The sequence below is a fragment of the Salvia splendens genome, chromosome 11, assembly GCF_004379255.2.
Source record: "Salvia splendens isolate huo1 chromosome 11, SspV2, whole genome shotgun sequence".
Taxonomy (NCBI): Eukaryota; Viridiplantae; Streptophyta; class Magnoliopsida; order Lamiales; family Lamiaceae; genus Salvia; species Salvia splendens.
The window spans coordinates 19,465,806-19,479,034 of record NC_056042.1 but is presented as its reverse complement, the minus strand read 5'-3'; the positions used below and the strand labels follow the sequence as shown (position 1 = coordinate 19,479,034).

The following is a 13,229-nucleotide window of genomic DNA, read 5'->3' as shown; positions in this document are numbered from 1 at the left end:
AGGTGGAGCTAGTAAAATCTGATCTGAAATCTGAGTTTGAAATGAAAGATCTTGGCAATGCTAAGAAGATTCTTGGGATGGAAATTATCAGAGATAGACATCACAAGAAGATATGGCTGACTCAGAGGGATTATATCAGTAATGTGATCAAGAAATTTCAGATGGATCAAAGTAAACCAGTGAGCATACCACTGAGTTCTCAGTTCAAACTCAGTATGAATCAAAGCCCCAAAGATGATGATCAAAGAAGAGAAATGGACAAGATCCCATATGCGAACATAGTGGGAAGCATCATGTACACCATGGTGTGTACAAGGCCAGATATCAGCCAAGCAATAAGTGTTGTAAGCAGGTACATGGCTGATCCAGGTCTGGAACACTGGCATGCTTTGAAGTGGATGTTGAGGTACCTCAGTGGTACTCATGATTATGGAATTCTATTTGATGGAAGTAAGAAGGTTGAAAAGCAGCCTCTATTGGGATATTGTGATTCTGATTTTGCATCTAATATAGATACAAGGAAGTCCCAATCGGGTTATGTATTCTGCATGTATGGTGCTGCAGTGAGTTGGAAATCCAGTTTGCAGTCTGTAGTGGCACTCTCAACGACAGAAGCTGAGTACATTTCCATGGCTGAGGCTGTGAAGGAGAGCATGTGGCTGAAAGGAATCTGCTCTGACTTTGGAGTTGATCAAGAAGCTGTGACATTGCTGTGTGACTCAAATAGTGCCATATGTTTATCGAAGCACCAGACATTCCATGAGAGGAGTAAGCATGTGGATGTCAAACTACATTTTGTGAGGGATGAAGTTGAAAAGGGCTCGGTGAAGATTGAAAAGGTGGCTACTGAGCACAATGCAGCTGATATGCTAACAAAGGTGTTACCCGGACTTAAGTTGAAGTATTGCATGGATTTGGTGAATCTGATTCAGCTGGAGTGATTGTGGAAGATGGATATGCTCTGTGGATTGTCCAGTTGTGTCCCAAGGTGGAGATTTGTTATGAGGATTGGGGCAAAACTGCACAATCAGTAAAGCTCGGTGATTGATTGCAGCTCGGTGTTAGCCGAGCTTAATCGTGCTCGGTGATTAGCCGAGCTTGCTGGTGCTCGGCATTAGCCGAACTTAGTCGAGTTCGGTGTTGACCGTTGTTATTAACTGATGCATAGACAAACGTGAGCCGTCGGATGCGATTAGTTAGTTAGCTTAAATGACAGCCGTTGGATTTGTTTTGGTTGTTAGATTAGTGTTAGTCAAATAGAGTGCATAACCGAGCTGTGCAAGGAGAGTGAGAGAAAAAGATTTTTCATCCAATCAGTTTGTAATCTTCCACAGAAATTGAATAAAAGATTCCACATCGTTTTCTCATTGAGTTCTTGGTTTTCCTTCGTTAAACTCATTTCAATCAATTGTGTGTGTTGTCGATCTTGCTATTCGTTCTATTGTTGATCTTGACTGTGTTCGAGATTTGATCGCGTTACATCAGAGTTCACATAAAGACTGGAACGAACAATAAGCAAAATAAACGAAGCTAAGAGTGTTTACATTATTCTCTTTTTTATTTTATTTTCTCTCAACTTTAACTATTTAATATTAATTTTTCAAAATAAGTGAAAAAAAGAAATATGTCAACTTACAAGAGCTAAGAGTGTTTACTTTATTCTCTTTTTTATTTTATTTTCTCTCAACTTTAACTATTTAATATTAATTTTTCAAAATAAGTGAAAAAAAGAAATATGTCTAACTTAGCTTGTAAGGACTAAAATTTAGTATTTAAAAAAAACAATTAAAGTTTAGTCATCAATTTGATAATATACCATAGTCGGTGACTATTGATAAAATTAATCACTTCCTCTTTACTTTTATGTATAGGTTCAATCCAATGTTTATCTTTAAATTTTGAATGAACGATATAATTTGTCCATAATATTTAGAGTTTGTACATTTTTAGACTTTGGATTTTAAAAATATCATGGGAGATCTTGAACTTAGGAAGAACTTAGCAAATGTCATGGGAGTATTATGTATTTTTTCACTTTTTGATATATTTTTTGGGTAAAAAATCTCTATCCATATCATTTATAAAAGCAAAATGTAAGAAAAAATTTACAATTTTACCAATTCCCACCCAAACTATTATCAAATGGATGACCGTCATGTTTATCTCTCTTTTCTCAATTTCAAATAAAAAGAAACGAAAATTAAAGAGGTCTCCTTGACCGTTGGTAAAATGAAAATAAATAGTTTTTCCCTAAATTTGTTTTATTAATGACCATTGAGATTAGGCCATTTTTTATAATCTCATTGGTCAATAAATATTTTATTTAATTTTCAAATATGTTTTATATATTATATTAGGGGTGCATTAAACTCTTTATCACCCCCTTAGTCTAAAACATATGACTAATATAATCCATTTGATCTATTAATATGATGGCTTTGGTTAAATGTCAGTCGGTACATTATAATAGTATTTTCGTACATTAAACGACAATTTTGATATCACCCTATTAGAGACGGTTCACTATTTAAAAATGCATTTGCAAGATTTACGGGATTTATTTTCAACTATACATTTTCCTCCCACTCTCTCTCTCCATTACTTCCACCATCTCTCCTCCCTCATTGATCAGTAATCACCCAGAACCCTAGCCGCCGCCTCACTCACCATCACTTCTACCGTCTCTCCTCTCGACACTTTTTGCACGGCCTAGAGGACGGCGAATCGGTGACCATCACGACACGGGAAAAACGGTGTATACGAAGGGTGATCAGTTTCGACGACGACGATTTGATGGATAACTAACGCAGTTGAAATCCCGGCTGATTTCGACGGCGACGTGAAAGGTAAGGCCCAAAATTAAAACTTTTCTTCAAATTCCAGTATTTTCTAAACTTGAGGAACCGATATTCGATTGTTTGTGTACATTATTTCATATCAATTTTGATTTCTAGTGCAGTTTATGTTGATGAGGGTTTCTCGATGATTGAGTGGCCGATTATTGCTACAAATTTGAAGCTTTTCTTAATTGATGTTGTTGTGCAATTCTCGTTTGGATTTCGTCCTTTTTGCAATTTTTTTGGATGTGAGTATTGTTCATTTGGCGTGGATTTGATTTTACAGACGAGATTCGCGGTTGAAAATTTCTTCATACTATGCTCTGTTTTTCCCCCTCTTGTTTTTGTATATTGCTTATTCAACATCATTATTGTATGATCATGTGCTACATTATAAGTTCCTATTTTTACATGATTTAAGAACCTTATTTATGTTACACCATGTAGGCAGTTTAGTACATGAATAGCTTCAGATTATATGTATCTTTTCGTGCTACATCATGGTAGCTTTTTGTACATCATTGGTTATTACGTTATGCCATTACAATCATTCGGCCATGTATGCTATACATTTCAATTTGGCAAGATATTATTAGCGAAGCATACCAAATAAGATTGTCCTCCGGTAATAGTTTAAATGGACTAGGGGATCTTTTCTCTGATAGTAGACCCCAAATTTTGGAATCCTATAATCAACCATACAATAATCTTTAAATTGAACTAAAGTATCAAACATAGTGATACGAGTTGGCGGGTCTACAAAAGGGGAAACCGCCAGGTGGTTTGGCCAACCGAGTCAGAGGAAAAGGGGGAAGAATGAAGGAGAGGCAGGCGCACAAATCTCGGCTGTAGTTAGGTTGTTAGGAGTTTTCAAATTCAAATAAAGTTGTTGCAGATGCTGTTAGTTATTGCTGATTTTTCTCTAATTGTAAGTCTATATATTGAAGTTCCAAAATACGGAAAAGGGACTGGGGGAATTTAGTATTGGACGATCGTAGTATCGTAGGCCTCCTTGTGAGGATTTCCGTTGAAGTGTCATTTCATTTCTCATATCAATAAAGCCGAGTTCTTTCATCTGATTGAGTGTGGGAGTTTATTTCTTCCTCTGCATATTTGATAGAGCACTTCTTGTGCTCCTCTTATTGTCCGGTACCTTTATTCTTATCAATTGGTGCGGTGAACGATGGTTAACACTCGTAATACGGACACGCGGCTGGAGGGATTAGAGAAGGTCACCGGAGATCTGGAGAAAAAGACCGAGACATTGACTGCCATGGTAGATGAACTCAATCTCCAGTGTTCCAAAACGGGTGCGCAAGTTACAACGATTGGAGCTCAACTCGAGGCCTTTATGGCGGAGGTCCGAACCGCCCTCGCCACGGGATCTTCTTCCAAATCAACAGATCCACCTACCGATGGTGACTCCACCGGAACCACGACAGCAACAGGGGACAACTCAAACCTGTCTATGCCTACGTTTGACGGAACAGATACTATAGCGTGGCTCGCGCGCGCGGAGCAATATTTCTTGGTGTCAAAAACCTCCCCGGAGAAGCGGCTGGACATTGCAATGGTGGCTTTGGCTGGGCCAGCCTTGCCATGGTTCCTACTTCTGCGACGCCGTCTTCCGGCGCTCAATTGTGAACAATTCAAACGGGAGATAATGAAGCGTTTCGGTGATAAAATGGCTCTAGATGGCTACGAGGCTTTCGCCTCAACCCGACAAGAGGGTTCCCTCATCGAGTTTGTAGCGGCTTTCGAGGCCCGTCTTGCCCAAATACCGGACCTGGCAGATCACCAATACTTGGGGTTCTTCTTGGCAGCTCTTCGCCCAGAGATTCGGATGCACCTGAAGGTAGCGCAACTTTCTTCTAATTTGGATGCAGTGCAAATGGCTTTACAACTGGACTAGCTCTCCGGTACTCATCAGGTGAGCAGACCTCTTTCCCCCGCGGTTCTGCCGCCCCAGGGTATGTCTCGCCAGAACCTAAAAGGGTTCTCCCCGACGCCGGCGTCATTTTCCTCTTCAGGTTCTAACCGCCCCAACCGTTTCCGGAATATATCCTCCGAAGAGTACAAAAAGCACATCGCCGCGGGCACCTGTTTCAAATGCGGCCTCAAATTTGGCCCCACTCATCGCTGCCCCCCAAAGACTCTCAATGTTCTTTTCATCGATGATGATGATCCTAGTTACGACGATGTGGAGACCGAGAACCAGATGGATAACGGGACCCAACTGGAGCTCCAGCTTTCAGAACTATCTTGTAACGGCTTGGATACCTCCCGCACTATGAAGCTGTTCGGTGGCATCGAAACCAATAAGATCCTAGTCATGGTCGACAGCGGGGCAAGTCACTGTTTCATCTCAGATCACCTGGTCAGACGTCTGCAGTTCCCAATCACGGGCACAGCACCCTACTCCGTCACGCTGGGAAACGGTTCGTCGGTCAGCGCTTCTGGCATCTGCCACGCCGTGCCTCTTCGGTTGGCATCTGAAAACTTTTCCTTGTCCTGTTACGTATTTCCATTGAGGAATATTGATATTATTTTGGGAGTCTCTTGGTTGGAGACACTGGGCTACGTGGTCGCAAACTGGAAACGTTCGACTATGCAGTTTCGTGTCGGCGATCGGTGGGTGATGATTGAGGGCGATCCGTCCCTTACTCGTCGGGCGTGCTCTTCCTCTGACATTAATAGGCTAGAGGATGGCGACTCGTGCTGGGTCCTGCGCTCCTTAGAAGCCCCAGGCCTCACGACAGAATTCGGTTTAGAACCCTCATTATCACTGGCCGAGCGTGATCAGCTGCGATCACTGGTGGACGAGTTTCCGCGTGCCACCCGCCCATCGTCGGCACTGCCACCTCATCGCCACACCGACCACCGGATACCGCTGAAACCAGGCTCACAGCCAGTCTCCGTTCGGCCTTACCGCTACAACCACACTCAGAAAGATGAAATGGAGCGTTTGGTGGCGGAAATGCTCGACTCGGGGGTGATACAACCAAGCACCAGCCCGTACTCCTGCCCGGTGTTGCTGGTGAAAAAGAAGGATGGGTCGTGGAGATTCTGTGTCGATTACAGAGAATTAAATAAGCGCACAGTGCCAGATAGATACCCGATTCCAATTATCCAAGAACTCCTTGACGAGAGCTACATGGATCCTGCTGGTTCAGCAAGCTCGATCTGAAGGCCGGGTACCATTAGATCCGAGTGGCCGCCCCCGATGTGCACAAGACCGCTTTTCGTACGCACTCAGGCCACTATGAATTCCTCGTCATGCCATTTGGCCTAACAAACGCCCCCGCTACCTTCCAAAGTCTAATGAATGAAATCTTCAGACCTTTTCTCCGTAAGTTCGTCCTGGTTTTCTTCGACGACATTTTGATCTACAGCGACTCCTGGGACATGCACTTATCTCACCTTCGGCTGGTTTTCACCGTCCACGAGGACCACTCTTTGATAATTAACCCAAAGAAGTGCCTCCTTGGGCGGCGCCAAGTGGAGTATCTCGGTCATGTGGTATCAGCGGCAGGGGTGAGCATGGACCCCTCCAAGGTCTCTGCAGTGCTTCGTTGGCCAACACCCACCAGTTTAAAAGGAGTTCGGGGTTTCCTTGGGTTGACAGGCTACTATCGGCGTTTCGTCCGCGACTATGGCAAAATTGCGGCGCCTCTGACTCAGCTCCTCAAGAAGCCGATTGACACCAACCGCAAGGCAAAATGGACCTGGCCCCCCGAAGCGGCTCAGGCTTTCCACACCTTAAAAACGGCCTTGACATCAACCCCGTTACTAAGGATGCCTGATTTCACCAAGGATTTCGTTATTGAATGTGATGCATCGGGCCATGGATTGGGGGCGGTTCTTATGCAAGATCGGCAGCCCGTCGCCTACTTTAGCAAGACCTTATCGGGGCGTTGGCTTGCAAAGTCGGCATACGAGAAGGAGTTGATGGCTTTGGTGCTCGCTATACATCACTGGCGTCCTTATCTGTTGGGTCGTCGTTTCATAGTCCACACCGACCAAAGGAGTTTAAAGCACCTCCTTGCGCAGCCTCTGTCCACACCTGCGCAACAGAATTGGGCTGCAAAATTGCTCGGATATGATTTCTCCATCGTCTACAATGAGGGAAAGGCAAACCGGGCGGCAGATGCTCTATCTCGGCGGGACGACGATGGGGTAGAATTCTCGGCTATTTCTCGACCAACATGGCCTGATTGGTCGCAGGTCCAGTCGTCACTAGCCGCAGACCCAGCTCTGTCCAAAATCAAGACTGATCTGGAACTAAGCAAGCAAGGACCGGCCCACTATGAATTAATCCATGGCATACTCTTCTATAAAGGGCGCATCGCGGTACCAGCCAACTCACCTTGGATTCAGCAGCTAATCGCAGAGTTCCACGCCACCCCCACCGGCGATCATGCAGGGGCATACCGTACCTACCGACGCCTTGCCTCGAACGTGTATTGGCTGGGAATGATGAATCATATTACACACTTCGTGGCTGCTTGTGCAACTTGTCAAAAAAACAAAATTGATACCCAAGCGCCAGCAGGCCTCCTCGTTCCGCTTTCCGTTCCAGAGCGCATTTGGGAGGATCTGAGCATGGACTTCCTATTGGGCCTCCCTAAGTCCGGCGGCGTCGACTGCATTTTTGTCATCGTTGATCGTCTCTCTAAGTACGCCCATTTCATCGCCCTTCGCCAACCATTCTCGGCCAAGCAAGTCACTGAGCTTTTCACTAAAGAGGTCGTTCGCCTGCATGGAATCCCAAGCTCCATTGTTTCGGATCGCGACCCTATTTTTCTGAGTTCGTTCTGGCGCGAATTATTCCGGGCGACTGGTACCAAACTCAGAATGAGTTCCGCTTATCACCCGGAGACAGATGGCCAAACCGAGGTGCTGAATCGATGTCTACAAACTTACCTGCGTTGTTTTGCGTCCGAGCGCCCCAAACAATGGCACAAGTGGCTCGCATGGGCTGAATATTGCTATAACACGAGTGCCCACTCTGCGTCGGGAACCACCCCTTTTGAGGTAGTCTATGACAGACCCCCGCCCACGCTGCACAGTTTTTTACCTGGTGAAATCCGTGCCCAAGCAGTAGTAGACTCTCTCCGGTCTCGCGACGAGGCGCTGACCTTGCTCAGACAACATCTGCTCCGCGCACAACAACGAATGGCTGCATCAGCAAACAAACACCGTCGAGACGTGGAGTACGCAGTGGGCGACCTAGTCTATCTTAAGTTTCGCCCTTACCGCCAGTCATCCCTCTTCCCAGCTCCTAATCAAAAGCTAGCTCCTCGCTACTATGGGCCTTATCCAGTGGAAGCTCGCATTGGCGAAGCAACCTATCGCCTTAAACTACCCAAAGGTTTCGCATACACCCAGTATTTCACGTCTCATTGTTGAAGCGAGCGATTGGCTCTGCAGCGCCGGACGGCGAACTTCCGGAGGTTTTGCTGGATGCCGAGCCACCGTTTCTACCAGAGGAGGTCCTGGGAGAGCGGATGGTCACACGAGACGGGAGTCAGACACCGCAATTACTAATCAAGTGGTCGGGCCAGTCGGTTGACGAGGCCACATGGATGGATACGGCAGACTTGACAGGTCAATTCCCTTACCTCCGCCTTGCGGACAAGGCTGTTTCGCCGACCCGGGCAGTTGATACGAGTTGGCGGGTCTACAAAAGGGGAAACCGCCAGGTGGTTTGGCCAACCGAGTCAGAGGAAAAGGGGGAAGAATGAAGGAGAGGCAGGCGCACAAATCTCGGCTGTAGTTAGGTTGTTAGAAGTTTTCAAATTCAAATAAAGTTGTTGCAGATGCTGTTAGTTATTGCTGATTTTTCTCTAATTGTAAGTCTATATATTGAAGTTCCAAAATACGGAAAAGGGACTGGGGGAATTTAGTATTGGACGATCGTAGTATCGTAGGCCTCCTTGTGAGGATTTCCGTTGAAGTGTCATTTCATTTCTCATATCAATAAAGCCGAGTTCTTTCATCTGATTGAGTGTGGGAGTTTATTTCTTCCTCTGCATATTTGATAGAGCACTTCTTGTGCTCCTCTTATTGTCCGGTACCTTTACTCTTATCACATAGTCTCGGCGCCTCCATTCTATCCCTAATTCTCTCACAGTTCCAGTCCGTCGCCTCCGCCCTCCAGCCATCCACCCGACCACGCCGGCGCTTCGAGAAGAAGGTAAAAACTCAAACTCAGCTCTCAAATTAGTGTGCAAAGTTAATATTCGTTGCCTCAAAATCAGTATATGTAGATATCTGCAACTGGAAGCACCAATTACATGATTAGCTAAACAAGATAGGAATGAGATTCAGGCGGCAATTGTACAACTGAAATTAATTTTTATTTTTTCCCAATCATAAAAGAAAAGTAACTCATGATATTAGACATGGTATAGTAATTCAGTTCATGTGCTGTGTTTTAACTACCTACTTTTCGTTGTGAAATTTCGGTGATAGGTGCTTGAAAAATGTCGTCGCTCTCCCTATAAAAGCTCATAGGGAGCGTTCTCAGCCGTGAGATTGTTTTTGTTTTCCTTTTCATAGTTTTATATTTTTAATTGTTTTCATTTTATGATTTGTTTGGTTGTATGTCAGGCAATCGTGAAAGAAATTTGGGCTGCTCGAGAAGCATAAGGATTATATCGACCATGCACGCACAGAAAAGAGGAAACATTGCAAGTAAGTTTTTGCTCCAAAATGATTTTGGTGGTGTATTTTGAACACTTTGTGTTGACAATGCCTGTATTTGCACACAAGAGAAACTAAATCAAAAGGCGGCGTTCAGGAATCCAGATGAGTTCTACTTCAAGATGATTAAATCGAAAACTGTCGGTGGAGTCCATAGAGAAGAGTAAGTTTAGAAACTGTTTTTTGACTCAAAGGATCATGGTGAAGTGGTGAAGCGAACAAGTACACCAAGGAAGAGCTCATGTTGATGAAGACGCAAGATATTGGATATATTGATAGAGTTGTTACATAGGTTCAATATTGTTCGAACATTGTTTGTTTTGTTACAGAAAATTGAAATACTAAATGCTATGCTGCACTCTGTTGGCAACCAGTCATCAAGGCAACATGTATACTATGTCGAAGATGTGTGAGTATTCGTGGGTTCCTTGGTGATTCTTGTATATTTTCATTGCAAATCTTTTTAATAAACTAACGCCAAACTGAATCAGTATGTTCAAGGCTGAAGAATTTTCTTTTCTTGAGTACTGAATCTGCCTTTAGATGAGTATTGTTTCATTTTAAAGGCTTTAGAATTGGAGTGTCTGATTTTATTTTTCTCCTACTATATTGTTGTAGCAAAACATATAATTGCAAAAGCTATACTTTGCCTTGGCTATTGCTTTCAGTTTTTGGAGATAAAAGCTAGCATTTTCTCTTCTTAGATTGTGATGTTACATTGTTTTGGATACTTAGCTTGTGTTTCTATCTCTATTTCCATAAGTTTTGCTATCCTGTGAGTTCCTTTTTGGCTTAGCTAAACGCCATTGTTAGTGAATCGTGGTCTCTGTTTTGGCAACGATCGTTGTTTTTGTGGAGAGTAAGAGTTTAGTGTGCATATACCCCGCAACAGTTCCAATGCTTAATCATGCCTTGCTGTTTATGTTTAGGACCGAAGCAAGAGAAATACGAGCGGAGGCTTCTGAACTCAGAGAAAACCACCCCACTTTTGAAGACTTGGCAATAGATATTAAAAGGTAATGATCTGATTTAAAGGTTACTCTTGTAAAGCTAATAAATAATGCAAAACACTTAAACGTTTTGCATTATATCTTATGGTCAAAGCTATGTATTAAGGCTTGCAGATGTATAACTTGTATGCAGGAAGACAAGTGGCTCGTATCATGAGCTAGAGGCTAGAAGAAACCGAGTTAAAGAGTTGGAGAAGATATACATGGATATGGCAATGCAAAAAGAATTGCAGGTATCACTAATGCCTTTTATAATTTACTTGCCACTCTTTGATTGTCTGGTGTTGGACCAATCGGTCATTTATGCTTACACAGAAAAAGGGCCGGAACAGAAGCTTCGTGAAGATGAAGTCGTTTGTCCGATGCCAGCACCTGTATTCAAATGGCGACAGGAAAGGAAACGCTGAGAGAGGAGTTGGGGAGAGAAGAGATAATGTTGCTGATGCAGATCTTCTGAAATATGAGTAAACTCAAAAAAACAACAGTGATGTATGTAATTCTTTAAACTTTTAGTGAGGGAAACATTATTCTAATGAATACTATAACTCCATCTATTTTCATCTATCATTTTTTTTCCCATTATTCTAATGAATACTATCTATGACTTCCATTTTGAAAAAAATTACTCTCTCTATTCCACTTTACCAGTCTCAGATGAGTTGTGCGTGGTTTTAAAAAATGCAAATGAGAGTTTGGTGTAAAAAGATTATGAAATGTGAGTCCCATTTTTATATATTAGTTTCAATATAAAATGTGAGAGGAATAGAGAAAGTGGAATGCTTGACTTATTACCGTTTAGATAGGATCCTAACTGGAACTCATAATATACGACGGACTAAAATCGAAAACTGAGATTTCTAAAGTGGGACAGAGGGAGTACTATTTAGTTTATACTTCACTACAAAAAAAACACTGTTTACCGAGCACCAATAACGAGCACAATTAATTGTGCTCGGAAACTAGCGAGTACCTTAACTTGTGCTCGGAACCATACCGACCACAATTGAAGGTGGTCGCCAATATCATAAAATTAGGCGTTAACTTGCGATCAACACGAGCACGGTCAACGTGCTCGGCGTAGCAATTTAAGTCGGGGAACAATGAGGCACCGATTTCTGAGGAGTTGTGCTCGAAACATTCCGACCACCCCAAATGTGGTCGGGAAAAAAAATCTTGTATAAATATTCAATGCATGCCATGCGAATTTTGGATAAATGTTTTTAAGAAATAGCGAGTACATGATATGTGCTCGGATAATTCCGAGCACCCTAAATGTGGTCGGGAGAAAAAGACTTGTATAAATATTCAATGCATGCCATGCGAATTTTGGATAAACATGTTTAAGAAATGGCGAGTGCGCAACATTCCCCAAATAATATATTCATGAGACATTCATGTCACACTGCAACAACTTTCTCATAGAAAATGTATTCGTTATTTTTATAGATATTGCGAGCAATATATGTGTGCTGGGAATATTCCAAAAAAAATATATTCATGCAATATTCCAACAATTATGTATCATAAAATATATATGCAGTGTATTTGTTTTATTTTTATGGATCAACCGAGCACAATATATGTGCTTGGTATATATTTTTATGGATAAACCCTACATGTGCTCGGCATTCCAAAAAAATATATTCATAAACACTTCAACAATTTTATACCATAAAATATATATGCAGTGTTTTCTATTTATTTTTATAGATGTCTCGAGCACTATATATTTGCTTGGAAAATTCCGACCACGCTAAATATGCTCGGCATTCAAAAAAAATATATCCGTCCCCACTTCAACAATTTCGTACCATATACTAATATATATGCAGTGTATTTGTTTTATTTTATGGATCAACCGAGCACAATGTATGTGCTTGGAATTTCACGACCACCCCACATGTGCTCGGCATTCCCAACAAAAAATATTCATAAACACTTCAACAATTTTGTACCATAAAATATATATGATATATATGATGTGTTGTGTATATGTAATTTTATAGATATAGTGAGCACTATGTATGTGCTTGGAATATTCCGACCATCCTACTTGTGCTCACCATTCCAAAAAAAATATATTCATCTGATGGGATACGAACTAAACAACTAAACAATAATTGCGAGCCCAATGGCAGTGACGGCCCATCAGCCCAAAACCCAACAAAGAGTATCAGTTCGGCACAACCAAAGAGTTCGGTCACAGCCTACAGCTCGGTAAAAGCCGACCAATCAAGCTCTGCGAGTTCGGCATTACCAAAGAGTTCGGCCTCAGCCTACAGCTCGGTAAAAGCCAACCAAGCTCTGCTCTCAGGTCGGCATCAAGCTCTACTCTCAGATCGGCAACCAAAGCAGTTCGGTCTCAGTTTTCGACCGAACAAGGAGATAGTGGACCCATGCAGGATCTCCACAACTTCCAACACACCCACTACCACGTGGCGTCAACTCAGGCCACGATCTTAGGCCATGACCTATACGACCTCCACGACCTAGAGTGATGATGTAAGCCACGATCTTAGTTCAATGTATAAATAGAACTTAGATCTGATAGAAAGGGGTTAGAAGCTCTCTAGAGAAAAATACCATATAGCAAGTCTGTGTTGTAAGCTGTAATTCCAGATCAAGCAATACAAACCTGCCCCCATTTCTCCCCGTGGACGTAGATTTACCTCAGTAA

General features: G+C 42.7%; 1 protein-coding gene across 5 annotated transcripts; it reads left to right on the top strand.

The window, feature by feature from the left end:
- Positions 1-8,613: 8,613 nt before the first annotated feature.
- On the top strand, positions 8,614-12,578 carry LOC121755765 (probable U3 small nucleolar RNA-associated protein 11). 5 transcript variants are annotated; one of them, XM_042151147.1, is made up of 7 exons: positions 8,614-9,033; positions 9,312-9,368; positions 9,450-9,533; positions 9,640-9,951; positions 10,472-10,558; positions 10,686-10,785; positions 10,868-12,578. In XM_042151147.1, the coding sequence occupies exons 4-7, from the start codon at positions 9,893-9,895 to the stop codon at positions 11,018-11,020; spliced, it is 399 nt and encodes a 132-aa protein (XP_042007081.1). In that variant the 5' UTR covers positions 8,614-9,033; positions 9,312-9,368; positions 9,450-9,533; positions 9,640-9,892; the 3' UTR covers positions 11,021-12,578. The 5 variants fall into 5 exon arrangements, with proteins under 5 accessions (XP_042007081.1, XP_042007077.1, XP_042007079.1 ...); XM_042151143.1 differs by having other exon boundaries at positions 9,612-9,951; XM_042151145.1 differs by lacking the exon at positions 9,312-9,368 and having other exon boundaries at positions 9,612-9,951.
- The last annotated feature ends 651 nt before the right edge of the window (positions 12,579-13,229 follow it).